Source organism: Arabidopsis thaliana, chromosome 4 (assembly GCF_000001735.4).
Source record: "Arabidopsis thaliana chromosome 4, partial sequence".
In the NCBI taxonomy this organism is placed as follows: domain Eukaryota; kingdom Viridiplantae; phylum Streptophyta; class Magnoliopsida; order Brassicales; family Brassicaceae; genus Arabidopsis; species Arabidopsis thaliana.
The window spans coordinates 10,082,095-10,103,825 of NC_003075.7; the positions used below are offsets into that span (position 1 = coordinate 10,082,095).

General features: G+C 35.4%; 5 protein-coding genes and 2 non-coding genes across 8 annotated transcripts; 1 reads left to right on the top strand and 6 right to left on the bottom strand.

Annotated features, from left to right (window-relative positions):
• The first annotated feature begins 13 nt into the window (after nt 1-13).
• On the top strand, nt 14-5,109 carry SS4 (starch synthase 4). Its single transcript, NM_117934.4, has 16 exons — nt 14-281; nt 665-1,019; nt 1,114-1,195; nt 1,282-2,305; nt 2,400-2,451; nt 2,576-2,698; nt 2,788-2,863; nt 2,940-3,124; nt 3,216-3,410; nt 3,502-3,573; nt 3,652-3,861; nt 3,944-4,069; nt 4,162-4,311; nt 4,429-4,490; nt 4,565-4,640; nt 4,771-5,109. The coding sequence occupies exons 1-16, from the start codon at nt 127-129 to the stop codon at nt 4,948-4,950; spliced, it is 3,123 nt and encodes a 1,040-aa protein (NP_193558.3). The 5' UTR covers nt 14-126; the 3' UTR covers nt 4,951-5,109.
• A 1-nt stretch (nt 5,110) lies between these two features.
• On the bottom strand, nt 5,111-8,182 carry AT4G18250 (receptor Serine/Threonine kinase-like protein). The gene is made up of 5 exons (NM_001341271.1): nt 7,987-8,182; nt 7,219-7,903; nt 6,644-6,675; nt 6,508-6,540; nt 5,111-6,414 (listed from the first exon to the last, which is right to left on the bottom strand). The coding sequence occupies exons 1-5, from the start codon at nt 8,138-8,140 to the stop codon at nt 5,249-5,251; spliced, it is 2,070 nt and encodes a 689-aa protein (NP_001319982.1). The 5' UTR covers nt 8,141-8,182; the 3' UTR covers nt 5,111-5,248.
• Nucleotides 8,183-9,006: 824 nt separating this feature from the next.
• On the bottom strand, nt 9,007-10,130 carry AT4G18253 (receptor Serine/Threonine kinase-like protein). The gene is made up of 2 exons (NM_001341272.1): nt 9,939-10,130; nt 9,007-9,856 (listed from the first exon to the last, which is right to left on the bottom strand). The coding sequence occupies exons 1-2, from the start codon at nt 9,991-9,993 to the stop codon at nt 9,180-9,182; spliced, it is 732 nt and encodes a 243-aa protein (NP_001329110.1). The 5' UTR covers nt 9,994-10,130; the 3' UTR covers nt 9,007-9,179.
• An 842-nt stretch (nt 10,131-10,972) lies between these two features.
• On the bottom strand, nt 10,973-11,052 carry AT4G18255. The gene has a single exon. It is a non-coding gene; the product is annotated as a tRNA-Leu (tRNA).
• Nucleotides 11,053-11,119: 67 nt separating this feature from the next.
• On the bottom strand, nt 11,120-12,990 carry AT4G02995. 2 transcript variants are annotated; one of them, NR_143995.1, is made up of 3 exons: nt 12,579-12,990; nt 11,738-12,061; nt 11,120-11,601 (listed from the first exon to the last, which is right to left on the bottom strand). It is a non-coding gene; the product is annotated as an uncharacterized misc_RNA (transcript). The 2 variants fall into 2 exon arrangements; NR_143996.1 differs by having other exon boundaries at nt 11,738-12,085.
• A 573-nt stretch (nt 12,991-13,563) lies between these two features.
• On the bottom strand, nt 13,564-15,243 carry AT4G18260 (Cytochrome b561/ferric reductase transmembrane protein family; the record flags this gene model as incomplete). Its single annotated transcript, NM_117936.3, has 4 exons — nt 13,564-13,948; nt 14,045-14,193; nt 14,753-14,917; nt 15,088-15,243. The coding sequence occupies 4 exons, from the start codon at nt 15,241-15,243 to the stop codon at nt 13,564-13,566; spliced, it is 855 nt and encodes a 284-aa protein (NP_193560.2).
• A 1,335-nt stretch (nt 15,244-16,578) lies between these two features.
• Nucleotides 16,579-20,013, bottom strand: TRANS11 (translocase 11). Its single transcript, NM_117937.5, has 8 exons — nt 19,672-20,013; nt 19,456-19,512; nt 19,182-19,339; nt 18,439-18,883; nt 18,289-18,353; nt 17,887-18,080; nt 17,542-17,750; nt 16,579-17,452 (listed from the first exon to the last, which is right to left on the bottom strand). Exons 1-8 carry the CDS (start codon nt 19,801-19,803, stop codon nt 17,270-17,272), a joined length of 1,443 nt encoding a protein of 480 aa, NP_193561.4. The 5' UTR covers nt 19,804-20,013; the 3' UTR covers nt 16,579-17,269.
• Between the last annotated feature and the right edge of the window lie 1,718 nt (nt 20,014-21,731).

Sequence of the window (21,731 nt, forward strand, 5' to 3'; positions counted from 1 at the left end):
ACTAAGAACTGATGAAGAAGATATTGTACACCAGTCGGTACTTAGAAAAAAAAAAATGAGATTTTTTCACAAAACCTCCATTGAAGCAACTTTTGTAGCTTTCTTCGTTTAGGTATCTAATTAAACATGACGACGAAGCTATCGAGCTTCTGTTTCTTAACCCATGGATTAGCAGGAATCTCCTGCGAGAGAGAACATGGAAGTTCTCGTCGATTTTTCTATCTCCCTTCTCGTCGATTAGTTTCTACTTCGTGTAAGATGCGACAACAACGTGGTTTCGAGTGAGTTTTTTTTTTTTGTCGATTTCTGTGTTGGGGTTTGAGAATTTATGTACCAATTCGATTGATTTATGTAACTTGGCATTTTTGAATTTTGCATTATAAAGTTTTGTTTTTCTCAGCTTTAGAGTTATGGTGAATGCTCATAGATGTGAACGTGTTTATAATTATCTTGATTTAGATTCATTTGTATGAGTTTGGAGAGGACTATGAGAATTAAAACTCTGATTTTACTTAGTGATGAGATCAAAATGTTGCATTTGATTTTTGATATGAATCCAATTTTTGTTAAAGCTAGCCTCTTTGTAGCTTAAGTTCCTTTCATTTCCCATTTGATTTGCATTACACCAAGTCAAAAAAAATCTGATATCTTGACTAATTTGCAGCTCTAGTAAAAGACAAGAGGTCAAGAAAGGCTCCCCTAAACCGATCCTATCTATAAATTCAGGTCTTCAGAGCAACAATGATGAGGAATCTGATCTGGAGAATGGTTCTGCGGACAGTGTCCCGAGTCTTAAGTCAGATGCTGAAAAGGGTAGTAGTATTCATGGCAGCATAGATATGAATCATGCTGATGAGAATCTTGAAAAGAAAGATGATATACAAACAACTGAAGTTACTCGGCGCAAGAGTAAAACTGCAAAGAAGAAAGGGGAGAGTATTCATGCTACGATTGATATTGGACATGATGATGGGAAGAATTTAGATAATATTACTGTGCCTGAGGTTGCAAAAGCTTTGGTATGGATTTCTTTTTAGTGTTAATGGTATATCGTAACTCTCTTCTTCTGAAAAAGGCCTTCTTTTGATCACTTATTGTAAATCATTTTTTCAGTCCCTTAACAAAAGTGAAGGCGAGCAGATTTCAGATGGACAGTTTGGGGAACTAATGACAATGATAAGAAGTGCAGAAAAAAGTAGAAATTTTCTTATCTGTATTAGTTATGTTTGTTTCCTGATCTTGTGAAAGCCTTTGTTAATTCCTGATGTCTTATTGTGTCAGATATTCTTCGGCTTGATGAAGCACGGGCCACTGCTCTTGACGACCTTAACAAGATTCTTAGTGATAAGGAAGCGTTGCAGGGAGAAATCAATGTCTTGGAAATGAAATTGTCTGAGACTGATGAAAGGATTAAAACTGCTGCTCAAGAGAAAGCACATGTAGAGCTTCTGGAAGAACAGTTAGAGAAGCTTCGTCATGAAATGATCTCCCCTATAGAAAGTGATGGTTATGTTCTAGCTCTTAGCAAAGAGCTTGAAACATTGAAGCTGGAGAATCTATCTTTGAGAAACGATATAGAAATGCTTAAGTCAGAACTTGACAGTGTTAAAGATACCGGTGAACGTGTGGTTGTGTTGGAAAAGGAGTGCTCCGGTTTGGAATCTTCTGTAAAGGATTTGGAATCTAAGTTATCGGTTTCTCAGGAAGATGTCTCGCAGCTTTCTACTCTTAAAATCGAATGCACTGATCTATGGGCGAAGGTAGAGACTCTACAGCTGTTGTTAGATAGAGCTACCAAACAAGCAGAGCAAGCAGTTATAGTGTTACAACAGAACCAAGATCTAAGAAATAAGGTCGACAAAATTGAGGAATCACTTAAAGAAGCCAACGTTTATAAAGAATCTTCAGAGAAAATTCAACAGTACAATGAGCTAATGCAACATAAGGTGACATTACTTGAGGAGCGGCTCGAAAAGTCTGATGCAGAGATATTCTCATATGTTCAGTTATATCAAGAATCGATAAAAGAATTCCAGGAAACACTTGAAAGTTTGAAGGAAGAAAGCAAGAAAAAATCAAGAGATGAACCGGTTGATGATATGCCTTGGGATTATTGGAGTCGGTTACTTTTAACTGTTGATGGATGGCTGCTTGAAAAGAAAATAGCAAGCAACGATGCTGACTTACTGAGAGACATGGTATGGAAGAAAGATCGAAGAATTCATGATACCTATATTGACGTCAAAGATAAGAATGAACGTGATGCCATCTCTGCATTTCTCAAGCTTGTCTCATCTCCAACAAGGTTATCATCGTCTATTGGAAATGCTTTTTTTTTTTTCAGTTTTTAAAGCTTTTGAAAAAAGTAACCTATTTTCTTCATCTTGTGTTGATTCTAGTTCAGGATTGTATGTCGTTCACATTGCAGCTGAGATGGCACCTGTAGCTAAGGTGTGTTCAGCTAAACCCTCAAAAATATCTCTTGCTTACATGTTAGATTTTCCGAAATAGAAGCATTGCATGGTAAATTTTCAACTTTATCCCCATTCCAAATTTCCTTCTGTAATTTCTGTAGGTGGGAGGTTTGGGAGATGTTGTGGCAGGTCTTGGTAAGGCATTGCAAAGAAAAGGTCATCTGGTGGAGATTATTCTTCCCAAATATGACTGTATGCAGTATGATCGCGTGCGTGACTTAAGGGTAATATTGTTGTCCAATATGATGAAAACAAAATTATAAGCGGACTTTAACTTTTAACGTTTTAGTTGGTTTGATTTATTTCACTGCAGGCTTTGGATACTGTTGTGGAGTCATATTTTGATGGGAAGTTATATAAAAACAAAATCTGGATTGGCACTGTTGAAGGTGAGGAGACTTTTTCTTTTCTCGTGTTTGTGTCTTTTGGTTTTCAAAATGATTTGAAGTTTCTCTCTATTGACAGGTTTACCTGTACATTTCATTGAACCTCAACATCCAAGCAAATTCTTCTGGAGAGGACAGTTTTATGGAGAGCAAGATGATTTCAGACGCTTCTCGTATTTTAGCCGAGCTGCACTAGAGTTGCTTCTTCAGTCCGGCAAAAAACCCGACATCATACATTGTCATGACTGGCAAACAGCTTTTGTTGTACGGCTTGATCTTATTTTGAAGCAGTAACGTAATTCATTTTGTTTAGGATACATCTTGAAGCTTTCTTTTTTTTTTTTTTTTATAACAGGCGCCGCTGTATTGGGATCTGTATGCTCCAAAGGGATTAGATTCTGCAAGAATATGCTTTACATGTCATAATTTTGAGTATCAAGGTACCGCGTCTGCTTCAGAATTGGGATCTTGCGGGCTTGATGTTAACCAGTTAAATAGACCAGACAGAATGCAGGATCACTCGTCTGGAGATAGAGTCAATCCTGTTAAGGTAAATAATGATCACAAAGCCAATATAAACCGTGAGAGAAATAAATTCGACATTTTACTCTTGTTCATCTCTCTTTCTCCTTTTGGTCCAGGGCGCTATAATTTTCTCAAACATTGTAACAACCGTGTCCCCTACTTATGCACAAGAAGTTCGAACAGCTGAGGTAGAAGAATTTCCTTTGGTAACTTTCCAATGTTAATTAAGTAAAGCTTTCTTACTAAAATGTCTTATGTATCTACAGGGAGGAAAAGGACTCCATTCAACACTCAATTTTCACTCCAAGAAATTCATTGGAATCCTCAACGGCATTGACACAGATTCATGGAATCCTGCCACCGACCCCTTCCTCAAGGCTCAGTTCAACGCTAAAGATCTACAAGGGAAAGAAGAAAACAAACACGCCCTTAGAAAGCAGCTTGGACTTTCTTCAGCGGAGTCAAGACGGCCTTTGGTAACTTAATGTTTCCGCGAATACTGCGAGAGTCTTGAGCATACAGATTCAGTTAATTTATTACACATTTATTTTGGTATAGGTTGGTTGCATAACAAGATTAGTACCACAGAAAGGAGTTCATCTAATCAGACATGCCATATACAGAACATTAGAGTTAGGTGGACAATTTGTACTTCTTGGTTCTAGCCCGGTTCCACATATTCAGGTAACATCCCGGTCCCTTAGATGCTCTTGATTTCTTCTATTTAATCTCCAGTTTCGTGGTTTTGAGCTTTGAGGCATTTTGTTTTTTTGTAGAGGGAATTTGAAGGTATTGAACAACAGTTTAAAAGCCATGATCATGTCCGGTTGTTACTGAAGTACGATGAAGCTCTGTCTCATACGATTTACGCAGCCTCCGATTTGTTCATCATTCCGTCAATTTTTGAGCCTTGTGGACTTACACAGGTACCATACAAAACATGATCTTTTTTTGTGTGCAAAACATGATCTCTAGAAGGAAATCGAACCAGTGGTGTGACTAAATGTCTGCTAATATCATTGTCGGATTCTCTCTTTGCACAGATGATCGCTATGAGATATGGCTCCATTCCAATTGCGCGAAAAACTGGAGGCTTAAATGACAGGTAAAACCAAAAACTTAAGAACTGATCTGATCTTCAGATGACATTGGTTTCAAAGATCATTTCTTTTGTTTCAGTGTCTTCGACATTGATGATGATACAATACCAACACAGTTTCAAAATGGATTTACATTTCAAACCGCGGACGAACAGGTAATTTCACGATGCTCTCATCTTTATCAATCTTTGCTCATCATAGCTGAAAATAGGGATGGAAATTTATTTAGTTTGGTTCAGTTTTACATGTCCGTCTTTAGCTGAAAAAGGAAATGTGAAAAAACAGGGTTTCAATTATGCGTTGGAGCGAGCATTTAATCACTACAAGAAAGATGAAGAGAAATGGATGAGACTTGTAGAGAAAGTGATGAGTATAGATTTCAGCTGGGGATCATCAGCTACACAATACGAAGAACTCTACACGAGATCAGTGTCCAGAGCAAGAGCTGTTCCTAATCGCACGTGAGTATCACATAGCTCCTAGAGATTCTTTCTTGTAACACATTTTTATAATTTTACTTGTTCATAATAGAAAAAAATATTTGGGAGTTTCAATCACATTCAAATGATTTATACTCCCTTTATTTCATATGATAATAAATGTTTTGTACACATTAAAAAAAAAAAATAGTATTTGTTTTGGGCTGATACTTACACATGAATAATGTAATCATAAAGATCAACAAAATTAAGTCATCAAGAAAAGAAACCAACAAGAAGATCCCAACATTTTGACAACATCCTTTTTTCTATTACACAATATCTTAAACCGCTTCCACAGTATATTGGTAATTCGAACGAGTTTTTCTCTCTAACAAGCTTTGTGTCGAGAGTCTAGAAGTCTGTTGACTATCTTCAGAAGTTTCCCAATCCGTTACTACGTGTAAATTCAAGAGAGGCTTAGGTGGAACCTGTAGAGCTTCTAGACGACTGCCCTCTAACATTTCAACAACTTTTCTCATTGGTGGACGATCAGATGGATTGGTTTGTATACACCACAAACCCACTAATGTCATTCTCTTCACTATCTTCTCTTCTTCTTCTTCTTCGATTATATGATCTTCTAATAGTCTCATGGTTTCTTTCCTCTCAAGATCCTCATAGACCCAATCAGGAAAGTACATTGAACTTTTATCGGTCGCAGAAGTTTCAACTTCTTCTCTTTTCGTTGCCCCAATCATCTCAAGAACCACCATTCCATAACTATACACATCTGACTTATGCGAAACTCCTCCATAGTTCTTGGAAAACATTTCAGGAGCAATGTACCCTACTGTCCCTCTCGCGTCTAACATTGATATGATACTTTCTTTCTTTTTGCATAGCTTAGCAAGACCGAAATCCGAAATCTTCGGGCATAAGTCTTCGTCTATGAGTATATTCTGTGGCTTTATATCGAAATGCACAATCTTGGATACACAACTATTGTGCAAGTACTCGAGCCCACGAGCAACACCTACCGCGATGTTGTATAATGTTTTCCACTCTATCTTTGTTGACATATTCTCGGATATAAACTTGTCAAGGGATCCATTCGGCATGAACTCGTAGATAATAGCTCTCTGGCTCCCTTCATAGCAAAATCCAAAAAGAGAAACGATGTTAACATGAGAAGCTCTACTCATGCTAACTAGTTCATTGATGAACTCTTCTCCATTCCCTTTTGACTCTTTCAAGATCTTCAGAGCAATATCTCGGCCGCTGGCATCGGGTAGTTTTCCTTTATAGACAGTTCCAAATCCTCCTTTCCCAATAACATGATCAAACGAGTTTGTCATCTTCTTGACTTTTTCAAAGCTATAACGTTTCAACATCACAACCGCTTCAATGTTCTCGTCGTTCAATTCACTCTTTCTTTTCGCATGCCTCGCTCTCACTACTAGCGCAATCACAACAATACTGATCAACACAATTAAAGCTGCTGAGCCTCCTGGAAGAGAAAAAAAAGAAGCAAAACTTAGGTGTCATGTACATGATAAATGATAGGGCGGCAACAGAGATGTGGTTGCAATGAAGGTGGTACCAAGTATCGGTTTTAACTTCCGTAGAGAATTATCTGCGAAAATTTCAAACAAAAACTAGGATTAACATTCATTTAAAAAAAAATAATAATAAAGTGCATACATATTATAGGATGAAGAAAACAAAAATAAACTTACGTTTTGGTTGTGGTAGTTGAGCCATCGAGCTGCTGGTATTGTTTTCCAATCAAATAACACAATTACATTTATCAGCTTGCATCCAAAGCAACCAAAAATATAAAGTACCATTATATTACACAACTATAACCTAAATCATGAAATGTATATATATTTATCATTTCAAGAAAATTTTGGGTTGGTGGGTTTCCAAAGAAAATAAATATCAACGTCTTTACATAGACTACAAACGTCTTTTGATTTTTCGTCTCCCCCAACTTAAACAACTACGCACTAGTTGCCATATGTGTGGGCGTTTCGATAAGATATATAATCACACCACTAGCCTCTAGTTGGCTATTTTTTATAATTGATAGAAGACAAAATGAAAGAAAATTCATAGTAAATGGCCAAATTGTATGTAGTAACATGTCATTTTACATATATAGTATGATGTTTTAAGAAAAGAAAAAAACAAACGTGAAAAAATGCACTACATTATTTACGAAAGTATCATCACTTAATTTTGCTAAAAATGACTATCTACCTAACAAAAATATGTATCATATATATATAGCTTAGGGGAATTTAATTACCTTGTGGTGTTGGGAATGGAGGAGGGACAAAACGTGATCACGTAATCAGTTGAATTTGTGCATGTGAAGGTACTGTTATTACCGCTGAAGGGGTAGCTATAAGCGGATGGGCAAGCACGGTCGAAGTTCTGTACGTACGGTGTCGGCTTACAAGTTTGCTTATACTTGAAGTAATTAGTGCAACAATTCTCATCGGATGCGGATTGTCGACACGCACTTTTGCAGGCGACTAAACCTCTCCTGGAGAATTCCTTAAGATCATTTGGACATGTCTTGTTCAAGTCAACCATACAACCTGAGCTGATACATGCCGGGTTTGACGGAACAACCGTTAGTGGAAGGTTGTAACCGAACTCGAGGCTGATGATATAGCTGTTGATTTGTCCGTCATCGATTCTAAATATGACGTAAGTTACAGGAGACCATTTGTAGGTGCCGGGACACTCGATCTCGCCGGATTCACAGTCTCCCGTGGCGCATGAGAAGTTTCCTGTTGAGTCATTGGAGCAAAGAGTCCTAGCTGAGATAAGACCGTACCATGAAGATGGTGCGTTTATGGCACGTTCCTCTCCGGTCTTGAGAGTGAAGCCGGTGGTGGAAACTTGTGACCGCCATGAGAAGATGACTGGCCAAATTGTGTTGTTGCATTTGTTTTCTATGGTTATGATACTATTGGAAAACACTCCTAGGAATAAAATAAAGATAAGAAAGAAAAATAAATGATCAGCAAATCAAAGAATCGTCGACCAATCTGGTAAAAAATGGTACCTGATACGAACAAGTGTGAAGCAAGGAGGAGAATTAATGGCGACCTCTTCGTCATTGGCTTAAACGAAAACCAAAACGTTCCAAAGAGTGAATATATACGTACTACAATACACTTTGTGTTATATATGTTTTTTCTTGCTTTGTGCTTCTTCATTGTTGGTCAATATGGATTGGTATATAAAAGTTCATAGCCAATAAATTAATCATTAATTAACTATAATTTAAATTTTAAAATGAAAAAAATTGACAACTATTATAAAAAAAAAGAAAAGAAACAGATTTTCCAGGAAATTGTCCACACAGTGTGGTCGCATTTGTTCTCTAATCTCCATGGTAAGGATATCATCGACTCTCATGTTGGTGTCCGGTTTCGGACATATCAACCCAACCAAAATCCCATTAAACATCAAATATCAATTATTTGATTTATATTAAATAACTTTTAATAATTAGTATGAAATATTATATGCATGCACATCATAAATATCATCTCTAGGTTAAATTCTAATTATTGTACCCTATCTAGTACTGCCTCATGGAATAAGCCATTCATTTACTACTTTAGAAGATATTGTTCTCCATCTTTTGTGGACAGCATCAGCTAATTTATTAACTGAAAAGTCCAACAATTTCACCTAGTAATGCATCCATATATCTTTTTGGGGAAAAAAAAGATTGACTAGTCGAAATTGGAGGCATGTAATGTTTGACGTACGTAGTCGTCCCCTGGCCCCATCAAACTAGAGACGGAAAGTGATATTTATGGAAGTTTCTTTGGGCATGTGAAGGTGTTGTTATTATAGTCAATGGCACTATTGGTATCATGATGCAAATTGCTTTTTATACATCTAGTTTATATATGTTTATAGTATAGACTGTATAGTAAATTGCAAAGGCTTATTTACCTAAGCTTTATCAACCTTTTTGGGATCTTTATCTTTTAAGTTTGAAGAAATGTGTAACCTTTTTTGTGAGATCTCGTCGTTCATGTATTATAATGCAATGCAAGTGGAAATAATATAAGTAGGTGGAACACAAATTCTTTTTATAATTTATTAAAGAAAGGAAATTACACACATTGACTCAAAGAACATGTTTCGATTGACTAGTCGAAGTTGGAACATATGATTTTTTGACGTAATCAACCCCTAGAAAAATGGAAATAAAAGCTCAGAGGGGATATTTATTCAACTCTAATTAGTTTTGTTTGAAGGACAAAACGTGATGACGTAGTCAGTAGAGTTTAGGCATGTAACGGTGCTATTGTTATCATCATAGGCGTAGATATGAGCGAGTGGGCAAGCTCGCTCAAAGTTCTGCGTGTACACTGTCGGCTTGCAGTTTTGCTTTGACTTGAAGTCTCGGGTGCAACAAGCCTCCGGAGTATCAAACTCCATGCACGTGCTACTACAGGCGACTAGATTTTCTCTGGACATTTTCATAAGATCTTTTGGACAAGTCTTTTTCAGTTCAACAACGCAACCAGCGCTGATACATGTCCGGCTACGCTGTGAAGGGACCACCATTAGTGGAAGGTTGTAACCGTACTCAACACTGATGGTGTAGCTGTTCATTCTAAAGTAGACATAAGTCACCGGAGCCCAACCGTAATTGCCAGGACACTCGATCGTACCCGATTCGCAGTCTCCTGTGGCGCAAGAGAATGTTCCTGTTGAGTCGATGGAGCATAGCGTCCTAGCCGAGATAAGACCGTACCATGAAGATGGCGCCTGTAGGGCTCGAGCCTCCCCTCTTCTGAGAGCAAAGCCTGTTGGGGAGACTTGTGAGTCAACGTTCCATGAGAAGATAACTGGCCAAACTGTGTGATTGCACTTGTTCTCTATGGTAAGGATACTCATGGACAACACTCCTGCGAGCAACATTAAGCTTAGAAATAAGAAACAATTAACAAAAAACCATTGTTATTATCAATCAAGAAAAGAAAATCCTACCCGATACTAAAAAATGTGAAGTAAGGAGGAAAATCAATGGCAGCCTTTTCGCCATTGGCTGCTGAAAGAAAAAAAAATATACGTTCCAAAGAAGTGAATTTCGCGTTATAATTTCTCTTGCTTCTTCCTCGCTTGTTAGTAGAAATTACTAGTACATATTCGTTGGTGATGAGAGTCAATCAAGAATAAATAGAAGGAAGGAAACAGATAGAGGAAATAAATGTAACTACAATACTATCCTTTTCCCAATCCATATTTTTTTCCGGGAACTTGCCAAGAAAGAAGAGGTATTTTATTTTTTTCTAAATAATTCCATTTAGTGGCAATGGGAATAAGTTTTTTCATGAAAAAAGAGAAAAAAAACGACTGTTTTATCGAATGATTTTACCATTTATTAACAGTTATGGGACAAACGATTTACTTTCGTAACATTTTACTAGAAAAAAATTAAAAGAGTTTAAAATTTCAGATTTAGAATTTAGATTTTTTAGGTGTCCGTTTTTAAATTTTTATCTACCTAATTCACAAATAAAATGATGGGTTGAGGACTTGAGGTAGAGGCTAGCAAACACCAAAGTCATTTTTTTTTTTGTTCCCTTTTATCTAATCACTAAGTTAAATAAATTTTATAGAACTAGCTAGATACTTACAAAAAAAATAAGATTGAAACTTGTTGAGGCTAAAAAGTATTAAACTCATTGTCTTCTTTTTTTTTGTTCCTTTTTATTCGCTCTAATTTTGATGATTGGCCACTCATTAGGCTTTCACTATTTGCGTTGATCGTTCTACTGAAACATAACATTATCAATTTGAAGAGTGAAGAGTGAAGACTATGCACACTCTCTATATCTTAGCATCCAAAACTGATCAAACATGGGTAAAAGGCTTAAGCTCTTCTGTTGTGGACCAAAATCAAAGTTAAACCTTACAGTTACGTAACAATATTCGTTTAGGCAACAATCTATGTTATACTTATTTTAAAAAGTTTTTTAGTCTCTAAATCTTATAAAAAGTCTGGAAAAAATAAATCTAAATGACAACTGTGGGATTTGAACCCACGCCCTTTCGGACCAGAGCCTAAATCTGGCGCCTTAGACCACTCGGCCAAATTGTCCTTTGTGTTTGTATTGAGATTAGATTTTATATATTATACTTGAAAGATCCGCGTAATTATATAAGTTGCCAAGTCTTATTATTATTACTAAGCAATTTAAAATCTGTGGGAAAATACTTGCCATGTCTAAGTGGATGCAACAAATTTGTTATAAGGATTATCTATTGGTAACTTTGTATAGAATCTGTTGATTGACAACAATCCACAGTACATAAATCGCTTTTAAGAGCATATGGATACAGCTTCATCCCTTAATGATGGCTTACGTGTTCTTGTTGCAGCCATATTACTCATTCGGGTTCGGTGGACAACTCTGTCATTGTCTTCTCTGCGTTCAGGCCGCAACTCAAAATCCAATAGCTTGGCGAAGCGAAAAATCAAGTTTTTTGTTCATCTTCTTGTTGTTGTTGTTGAGCCTTTAGTTTCTCGAGCTGCTTCCGAAGATAAGCTTGTTTGAGTTTCTCCCGACGATTTGTTGCTTGCTCTTGTCTCCTTTGCTTTAACTCGGTTGCCTTTTCTCTCGCTTGATTGACTTCCTCATGAACCTCCCTACACAAAAGATTTTCGATAAACAATAGGCAGAATCAGAGAGAGATATTGATTCACTTCCTAAAAAACAGAGTAAAATCTATAACAATGGACTTATTTCCTTCTATCTACAAGCTATTATCAGACAACTAATTACCTGACCATGCGCACGTGTTGACCTACATCAGCTGTCCCAATTGCATGTCCAAGTCCAGCAAATTTGGTGCTAAAAAGCGAACCATCATCTTCACCATCTTGCTTGAAATCTTCAGGTGGTGCTGAAATGGAACTGTTGTAAGTGCTTGATGGTTTTGGATCTTCATGTTGAATTCCTTTCCTAAAGAAGTCAACACAGTACTTCTCTTCACCTTCTTCATCAGAAAGCTCTCCTCTAGCAAGTTTATCATACAACTGAGCCTTTTTCTCCAATGCGGCATAACTAACTGCTCCATCTTTTACAGCTTTGTGCTCAAGCTTGTCCCTTCATTTCCAACATACAAAACCACTGTCGTATATAAGAACAAACTAAAGTAAAATTGATCCTCATGAAAGCTAAACTTGATGATCCTATCATCTTGATCCTAAGTAATTCTGAACCATAGCAAAACACTGAAACTAATGAAGATAGTTACACAATATCATACAACACAGCCAATTTGACATTCTTCTACATCATAACATAATCCTAAAATCTTACAAGTTTTTTTGCTTAATCATCTCAGAGCAATGTATCTACTTAAGCTACGAAGTTTGATTACTATCTAATCTTAATCAGAACGATAGACACGATAACTAAAGATCAATAGCCTAATTTACAAGCAATCTCTATTTCCTAAGAAAATTATCATCCAATCTTAATCTAAAGAATATACACAATAAGGGAATTTCAAACCCTAACCCAACCCTACTTACCAAATGTGCTCGTTTCATCAAATTGAAAGCAATAACAACAATAAAAACCAGAGGAAGGATTCGAATTCGATGAATTTCAGACTTACTTTAAATTGCGACTTTCGACGCCGGAGTTTTTCGCGGCGAAAGAATCTTTGGCGGCAATCCTTTCTTTGGCGCGATGGTATTGAGCATCGGATCCCGTAAAATCCTTTGTCTGTTTAGCTTCCTCCTGAGACTTATAGAGCTGAGCTTTAAGCTCCATGATTGAGGAAGGACCAACACCTTCGATGGCGCGATGCTTCTTTGGCATAATCGAAGATTCCGTTAACCATCCTAGCGATTCAGTGACTACTCTCTTCTTCGTCTCCTCTTCGCCTACCATTTTGTTCTCCTCTCTCTCTCGTTCTCTACAAATCTGTACAATACACGAATCTACGAAGGAGAGCTTTGAATCTCTCTAGTATGTGTTCGATCGAAGAAGTTTTTGTAAACATTCCACCCAAAATTAAAAAATAAATCGGAAGTTAAATTCATATCAATTAATTTGGGCTTTATTAATCACTGTTGGGCCTTTCTTCGGTTGATTAGGCCCAAAATTAATCCCGCGTCATGTCCAACCACTCGCAAGGGAAGTGTGTGACGTCAACTCACCGAAAATTTGTAGACTAAGAAATCCAACATTGTTTAAAGATGATGATGTTAACGAAACAAAAGATAAGTACTAAAACTTTTCCTAATCAAATTTCACCTTCAAAATCTACCAACAACATTTTTGAGTACTCGATAAATTGTATATGTTTATCGCATGTATCATCGACCAAAATAATATGCTATCGTTTATGATGTTTTTTCGCAAATGAATGATAAACATATGGGTTATGTACCACAATCCTTACTTTTTTTCATTTCTTTTACCATGTTAAACAAATGAACTATCCAAATACTATACACTGAAAGGAAGACAAAAAAAAACATGTACTTACAAGATCCACTACAAAAACAAACCGAAGCAAAACCAACCGTATATATCATTAAAAAAAATGTAGGAAAGAAACAAAAAATCCTTATATAATTGACATTTCACACCAATCAAATCAATTTAAACAGATTCACAAGTGCATTACTTTTGCGACAAGGCTGAGGAACCATGACCTTTTGTTCATGATCATTTCTCGTTACCACTTGGATGCTTTGGTTATTTCTTCCATTTGTGTTATTATTTTGATGATCCAATTCGTCAAGAACAACTCTTTGCTTTTGAAAATGTTCCCATTTGTCTTGATATAGATAGAAGAAGACAAGACAAGTGACTTGAACTGTGAACAAGATTGTCCAAAGACTTGAGTCTCTACTTAATGATGTCTTCTTTTGATAAGCTTGTATGCCTGTGTATATGTTTACTATGCCAACTATTGACACTATTGTTCCAAGTATCCAATGCAATAAGAACCATCTTAACCTCCTTTTGCTCCCTCTACAATGAATCCAATAGAATCGTAACAAGGGTGAGGCATATGTAAATATATAGGTACATAAAAAAGATGTATATGTTACGTGTATATATATGTACCTTGAGGGCTTGAAGACACCGGTCAAGAATTGGAGCCACATGGCAGCATAAAGAGCCAAACCAAGTCTTTGATGGTTGTTGTCAAAAGAGTTCTCCAATGTTCTTAAAGACAGTATAGCTCCTATTGTTGCTAAAACTACTGCCAGTATCTGCTTATTCAAAAAAAAAAAAAAAAGATAAGTATTTAAGAGTTATGGATATATATTGATTTAAGGACTTGCTTTATTTACTATATGGATTTGAGTACTATGTGTGTAAGAGTGTAATCATAGTGTGTCCTTATAGTTCCTTTCCCTTAATATTCAAGAAATCATGATCAAAGCTATATAGCAAATTCAAGAAGCAATTCCTTCATAAGCTATCTTTTTGAAATTAATTTCGATGCATGTATATCTAGCTGTTGAAATTGAGTAAATCTAAGACTATGAGTGCTTGTTGTTTTTCAGTTTTTAAAAATCATATCTCCCTTATCTATCATATAGTTTTATCCCTTAAATAGCATTTTCGATATTATATTTATAGTGGAGAAAATGATTAAAGTGAGATCACTGAGATGTCATCATGAGTTTGAACTAAAGATAAATTTGTAAATAGAAATACTTTTCATATCTCAAAATTTGAAAATGATACAAAATTCTCAACAACAAAAAAAATACACCGTTTACATCATAGAAATATGTATGGAGTGGCTAAAAATAATTAATTTACCTGGAAAATGACATGAAGGTAGAAGAACACTTTAACTTTTATTCCATTTTCATGAGCTTTATTGGCCATTCTAATGAAGAGAATCCCCACTGGCATAAGAAAGCCCATGGAAACCCATAAGAGAATGCCATGAAGCTTTATGCTATTTATCATTTGATGACTCAACTGCCATATAAATTTAAGATAAATATGTGTAAATTTAGAATTATAGTAGTAAAAAACGTAAAATGTATAGTATTGTAATATATAAACGACGAAAAAAGAGTAATATATAAGTTTTTATTATTGAAGAAACAAGAAACAATTACGAAACCATAAAATGCAAGAAGTAATACCTTATCTTGTTCTAGGGATCCTTTAGTCTTGAGATTGCTTGGTGAATGGTTATCAATGGTGACTTCAAGAGATGAGCAAATCACAAATGGTGGAGCAGAAGTAAGATAGAAGAGAATAGAAATCATAACACTCCAGAGAGATTTGGAGATTTTCATTCTGATCTCAATCTCAATAGTAATTAATCACACACACACACACAAAGAATCTCAAAGCACACAAACCACTCTCTAAATTTCCCTATATATCTCTCTCTCTCTAAATCAGTTCATCAGTTCTATGAACTAGACAAAACTCATGAAATATATACACATGACATGCATGAAATATATAAGTATGTGAGATGGAAGAGGGAGATAGACAAATAGAGAGGATGCATGTGATGGCTGGTGCAAAAGAGGCTTTTAATGGAATGATTTGAAGGTTTACTAATTAAAGAAATGATATTCAATTTGATCATGGAGGAGGGATGGGCCAAATTCAAAATGATCATTATTATAATGTTAATTTTCCTTGATGTTATAAATTCAATCACCAAATCCAAGATACCATCCAACATAATCATGATCATAATATAACAAGTCAAAAAGTTTTTTTTTTGTTTCAAGTAAAAAAATATTATCTGCTTGGGGATTTTCATGTAATTGTATTATGATCACATCCCTGTTCTCCTTGATAACTTAATATATGCACACACATATATGTGTATGCTAATACAGACTCACACACCACTCACATGTGAGATTTTTGACTTTATGTGTTACCAAAGGGAATAAATAAGTAATAATTTTAGCTTTTCAATTTGGTCTCATAGGCAATCAAATAATCCACTTGTTCTTGGCTCCAATGATGAAATTTATGCATAATATGCTCATAGATCTGTTATAACTAATCATTTATAGAACAAGAGAGTTAATTGATCTCATTATGTAATCTTCGTATCATCAATGAGTTAATTTTCACAGTAATATTTTAGATGTAGCCACATCATTAATTAGTAACTACATATTCGATGTATTGCATGAAACAAGGGCAACCTCAGCTTGGCAAAACAAAAATTTAAGAAAAAAGGAGAGAAGAAATTAACATTTAGAGAGAATGTGGTCATACATCTTTTCAATGTTATTTTTCATCAAAAAATTTAAGTGCATTTTAGTAATAAAACGAATTGTAATAGAAACAAATGTCTTTGACAAAAATAATAATAATAATAAAAGAAAAATATGAAAGTAAAGATGATTATGTAGAACTAATAATTTTGTAATAACATGTTCGAATAACTAATTATTTATTTTGTATTTTGTGTCAATTCTTAATTTTCATGTATTTGTCTTTTGACTATTCCAAAGTTTTTATGGTTTCGTTAGAATCTTGATGGATTAAGGTTTAAGAAGTGATAATCTCTGTCAGATCTCGAGAATTGCGAAGATAACAAAAGGCAAACCTAATTTCTATTAGGGTTGCTTTTTACAAATTCACATTATATTTCATGTCTCGCGGTGGACTTAACGATCATCGAAATGATTACAAATGCATGGGTAAAAAAAAGTCTCTGATTCTATCGACTAAAACACTAACAAACTATATATAATTGTACCTAATGAAATTTTTGGTAGCCAGTCTATTTATATGAACTTTGTTCCTTTACTTTTTCTCTCTTTACTTCACTTTGTCATCAAAGTTGAGAGAAAAACAAGAAAAGTGATCTAGATCCATTGGAAATTTTTATAAAAGAGTAGGCCTTGATGAAAAGTTGAAAACTACACAAATTACGGTTAAATCACATCAATAAAATTTGCTCGATCATTTCCAGCTCAAGTTTTTAAAATATTTGTTTCTTTAGACTATAGTAAAAAGAAAACATAACATCAAGACTGTTTCTTTTTTTCTTTTATGTGTGCTAAAACTTAAAAGCATCAAGTTGGTAAGAGTAGAATAACACAATAGCAAATCTCTAGCATTTCTATTATTCTAGATTGCCAATTAAAATCGTAAAAAAGGTTGAAGATTAGAGAAAATAAAATGGTTATAGCCTATAATAAAATCTTATTGATGTGATTTAACCGTAAAATTTGTGTAGCCTACTCTTTTATAAAAGTAGTCGCTATAATAAACATTACTCTATTTAAAAGAATTCAAGAAAACAAAAATTGGGTAGAGGGGAAGCAAAAAAGAAAAAGAGGCTTATGCAGAAATAAGACCTATGTAAGCTGCTGAAAGAGAGAGCAAAGAGGATATTACATATGCCATCGTTACTATCATTGGCTCCTTTAAACCGTTTAGCCTAAGGTGATGATGAAACGGTATAGTCTTGAATATCCGACGCCCTTTTCCTTTTAAACGCTTAGTTGTCGAGTAATACACGACCTGCATGCCAGAATACACATCCATCATCAGGGGTTGGGATTGGGGTTGTGTTGCGATTGTGAGTTAAGAAAGATGTTCTATTTTTTTACCTGTATAATGACAGAAGAAGCTTCCAAAACTGCGACACCAGACGATATGAACAACGGGAAGAACATTCCTGAGCAAGCAGCCATTGCAGCCAAAGCTCCACCTAGAGCCAAGGATCCTGTATCTCCCATGGAAACTGATGCTCTGTATCGATTGTGAAGCAGAAACCCAAAACAAGCTCCAGCCATCGAAGCTCCAAATACAGAGAGATCTGATCGCGAATAGACAATACATTTTGAAAGTAGTGAGCCACACACACTATCTTCACTTGGAATGCAATGCTTTCTAGATTTGTGAATCTTATAAAGGTGTAAGTAAATGATTTGGTATAATAGTTAGGGACTCACCAGAGCAAATAGGAAGAACTGCTATTGCCATTGCAACAAAACACAAAGCAGCAATACCTCCCGCCAATCCATCGAGACCATCGGTTGCTTTGACTAAGTTTCCCATGGAAACAAAGTAAAACGATGTCAACAGTAGGTAAAGTTTTCCCAAGAAAACAAGACCTAATGGTGAAGGCAAGGGGACCAACATTTTCCTGGAAAAAAAATTCAGATTCAAGAAGATGGTTATGTAAACTTCTGAAATACTCAATTTTTCAGACTTTTAGAACTCTACAAAGCTAATTTGTGGACTGGTTTGAATATAATCATGTGGATTCTTATTCTCAAGTACATTCATATGAAAGTAGATACGCGAGTTACCATCATATATGCGTTGATCAGATTAGTTATAAGAGGCTATACATGCCATAAGGAGATGATAAGCTTGCAGTCTCCAACCAAAACGCAAAGCAAGTCCCAACAGCTGCCTGTGATGGATGCAGATGGATCAAGTTAAGAGGATGAAAACGTTGAAAATCACAAGATACAGATGAAGAATTAGTTAAAAAAAACCTCCAAAAGAAGTTGTATCTTTGCAGATAAACCATTATTATTCTCACTGTAGAGGCTTAAGGAGTCATCAATTAGCCCAATGGCTGCAAATGCTACAGTTGCGGCTGCTGCTCCCAAGACTTCGATGGATGAAACTTTATTCAAGGCTATTGCAACAACAACACCAATTGGAACAAAAAACAACCCACCCATTGTCGGGATTGTTGGTCTGCGGTTATGTGGAACTGGCCCTAATGTCCTAATTGGCTCATGCACTCTCAGTCTGTCTAGAAGCGGAACAAAAATATAACCAGCTAAGGTAACTAGAATCGCCGATGTGAAGAAGGGCATGCTTAAGAAATATGGAGGCAAAGGTAGTCTAACAATCTTCCAAGCAAAAGAGTCCATCAGTAGAAGCAGCAGTGACAAAAAAGCAAGAAGCCCCAAATTAATCCCATATCTGATTCTGCATATTGCAAAAAAAAGCAATGTCAAAACAAATGAAAGTACTTGTTACTACACTTTCATACACATTCTAGTGGATAAAACGAAACATAGAGATGGTGGTAAATGATGCTTAAGAGTAGAGAACAGTCTGTCATAAGACTAACAACTAGAAAGAATCTCTAGGGAACAAAACCCAGTCTGCTATGATAGTAATCAAATGACTCATAGCCTCCTTTCACTTGATACCTACACTTCACTTACATACACATTCTAGTGGGTTCAACAAAAAGTAGAGTCATGGTTAAAATAAAACGTGCCTGTGCTTTTTGCGACCTCTTGGAAACTTTCCTAGCTTCTGTGCAGTAGTTTCGGTAACCACATTCAAAGCATAATCCCCATCGCTCTCTTCGCCTTCACTCGACGAAATAGCATAAGTAGCAGCAAATATGTCACCGGTATAGAAATCAAATGTATCCTAAGGCAAAAAGAAAAGAAAGAACAATATAAACTTTGATGCTAGACATGGTTAGTCAAAAACCAAAAGTATGTCAAAGAATGCAAATAAATCTGAAATGGATTTTGAATACTTACATCATCAAATGCTTTAACCGAGACAGAGCTATGTCTCTGCAAGCTCGGCGCACTGAACTGCAATGAATCCAAAATATAAATTAGAAACGAGAAGAAGCTATCAAACACGAGAGTTTATGGATTCGAAGTTTGTAAATACAGAACGTTGAACGCTTCTGCCTTCTGCCATAGGTATCATCAATCAATCAATCTCCGGTGAAGAGAAAATTTCGGTACCTTGAAAGAAGAGGGAGATCCAGATTCGATGCGATAACGTGAATTTGAAAGGGGAGGAATCGATTCAAGAGATCGAAACGGGTTTGGGTAATGAAATCGGTAAGAAGTCGGAGTTAACAAGGAACATCTCATCGCATCGTTTCCGGGGACAGTACAGAAGGTTGGTGATGAAGAGTAATTGAATTTAGTGAGAGACGAAGAAGAAAGAATGTGGAGAAACGTAAATGGCGTCGTTGATGAAGAAGAAACGATTTGGGTCAAGCTCTCTGTGGGTTATGTGATTGGTGACTCCGGATTTTTTATGTCGCAAACAAAAATATCTGTATGAAATTGAAATCCAACAAATTTATTCCCTCATTATTCATTAGTCTCTAATATTTGGTTAGATGTCGTTTTTCTTCGTTAGATGTCGTTTTAAGGTCGGCAATGTTTAAGTAGAGGCTATTTTTGTCATTCACGCTACATCTCTATTTCGGTCCATATGGAAAGCATCTTGGCGCGACAAAACAATCCAAAGCACAAACATAACAACAAGAACAATAACTATGAGAGTACACATAAAATCCAAACTATTATCTTTATATCAACTCATCCTCTAATTAGGTTATCTAAGTAGTCTCTCATATATATAGGCATTGTTGGGTAAACTTCAAAGTTAACTTAAAGCCCAAGTAGTCTTTAATGAGGAGGTTAAAGAATAAGAAAGGCCTAGAAGTTTCTATTAGGTTTAGGAGTTATCTAAATTCTAATTGTAAAAGGATTAGCAAAGTTGTGCCTTATATAAATACATCTCTTAAGTTGAGTTGTAACCTCAAGAGTTGTGAGAACATTAAGAGAGCTTTGGTGTTTAGTTTTTAGAGAGTTTTCTAATCATCAATAAAAGAGAGTTATTCTTTTAAAGCTTGTTCTTGTGTTCTTAAGAAACTTTAGTCATGTATTGTGAACAATGTGATTAACCTATAGAGTTGTTGTAATTTGAAGCAACTCCCCTCTTTTACATTTCATGAAATCAAACCTAAAGTGTTAGTGTTCTTAGTCTTTATGTGTGCTCTAATTAATAACATATATACATGCATGATCACCTTTCTTCATAAACCATTCTAGTTATTGCATATAGCAATTTATTTTTGTAGAGCGCCATTTGAAAATACAATCTCTAAATCCAATTATTCAGTTTTATTAATGAAAGTAGAAGGCTGGTATAGACATGTGAAAATATCTCGTTATTTATAAACATCTCCAACTTGAAAAAGAAAAAAGGAAAAAAACTTTTTAGCCACTAACTTGATCTTGAATCTAGGTGCTTCTACACCAGGAGTGGTTTCCTCTCGGAGATTATATGTAAAAGGACTATTATACTAATAAATATATACTTTTTCAATAGTTTTGAAAGAAATACTTGAGATTTATTTGAGAATTTATATTTGAACAGAAATAAATTCTCAAATAGTATTGATAAAGCCTTTCACAGTCACAGACCCCAAACCCGAAACACATGAAAAAGTCTTCGAGGTAGGAATTATTATCTTAACTGCCAACAACATAATTCAATTACTCTTTCAGTGGAAATCTCTGGAGAGATAGCGACAGTTTATATAGAATGTGAGCTGCCATTTGTCAACAAGTCACGATAAATGTTTCCTTTCAAGAAATTTATAATTCTTCTCAACATTACTTTTTTATAATTAGTACAGAAGATGAGAATAGTACTCATTATTATAGTAAAAACATTTCATACAATAAATGCTTGGGAAATTCGAAAACGTTACCTATACAACTTATATAGTTATACTATATAACATTGTTATTATTATTGAAGAATACGATATAAATTTTGACCCAAATAAGGAAAGGGAAAGAAAAGAATGTCCAAAGAGTTAGTGGGGTTATAATAAAAATAGCACAAAGCATGAGTGGTGTGACTCGTTACTAATACTATGGTCGATGGAAGCCTTAAAAAAGATAACACAGAAACCGACATTTTAATTCTAACCCTAAAATCGGATTCTCACATGTCTGAAAAGAGAGACATCTCACGGATTGTGTCACTAACTTCCTCT

Excerpts from the sequence above, each read along its gene's own strand:
- TRANS11 (NM_117937.5), bottom strand. The coding sequence starts at position 19,803 with ATGAGATGTTCCTTGTTAACTCCGACTTCTTACCGATTTCATTACCCA. Across the intron at positions 19,340-19,455 it reads CGGTTAAAGCATTTGATGAT|GATACATTTGATTTCTATAC; the intron begins GTAAGTATTCAA and ends TTTTTGCCTTAG. Across the intron at positions 18,081-18,288 it reads TTATCATCTCCTTATGGCAT|GAAAATGTTGGTCCCCTTGC; the intron begins GTATAGCCTCTT and ends TTTTTTTTCCAG.
- AT4G18253 (NM_001341272.1), bottom strand. The coding sequence starts at position 9,993 with ATGGCGAAAAGGCTGCCATTGATTTTCCTCCTTACTTCACATTTTTTA. Across the intron at positions 9,857-9,938 it reads TTCACATTTTTTAGTATCGG|GAGTGTTGTCCATGAGTATC; the intron begins GTAGGATTTTCT and ends TGTTGCTCGCAG.
- AT4G18250 (NM_001341271.1), bottom strand. The coding sequence starts at position 8,140 with ATGAAGAAGCACAAAGCAAGAAAAAACATATATAACACAAAGTGTATT. Across the intron at positions 7,904-7,986 it reads TTCACACTTGTTCGTATCAG|GAGTGTTTTCCAATAGTATC; the intron begins GTACCATTTTTT and ends TTTTATTCCTAG. Across the intron at positions 6,676-7,218 it reads TCCATTCCCAACACCACAAG|CAGCTCGATGGCTCAACTAC; the intron begins GTAATTAAATTC and ends AAACAATACCAG.
- SS4 (NM_117934.4), top strand. The coding sequence starts at position 127 with ATGACGACGAAGCTATCGAGCTTCTGTTTCTTAACCCATGGATTAGCA. Across the intron at positions 1,196-1,281 it reads GATAAGAAGTGCAGAAAAAA|ATATTCTTCGGCTTGATGAA; the intron begins GTAGAAATTTTC and ends TTATTGTGTCAG. Across the intron at positions 3,574-3,651 it reads AAGAAGTTCGAACAGCTGAG|GGAGGAAAAGGACTCCATTC; the intron begins GTAGAAGAATTT and ends ATGTATCTACAG.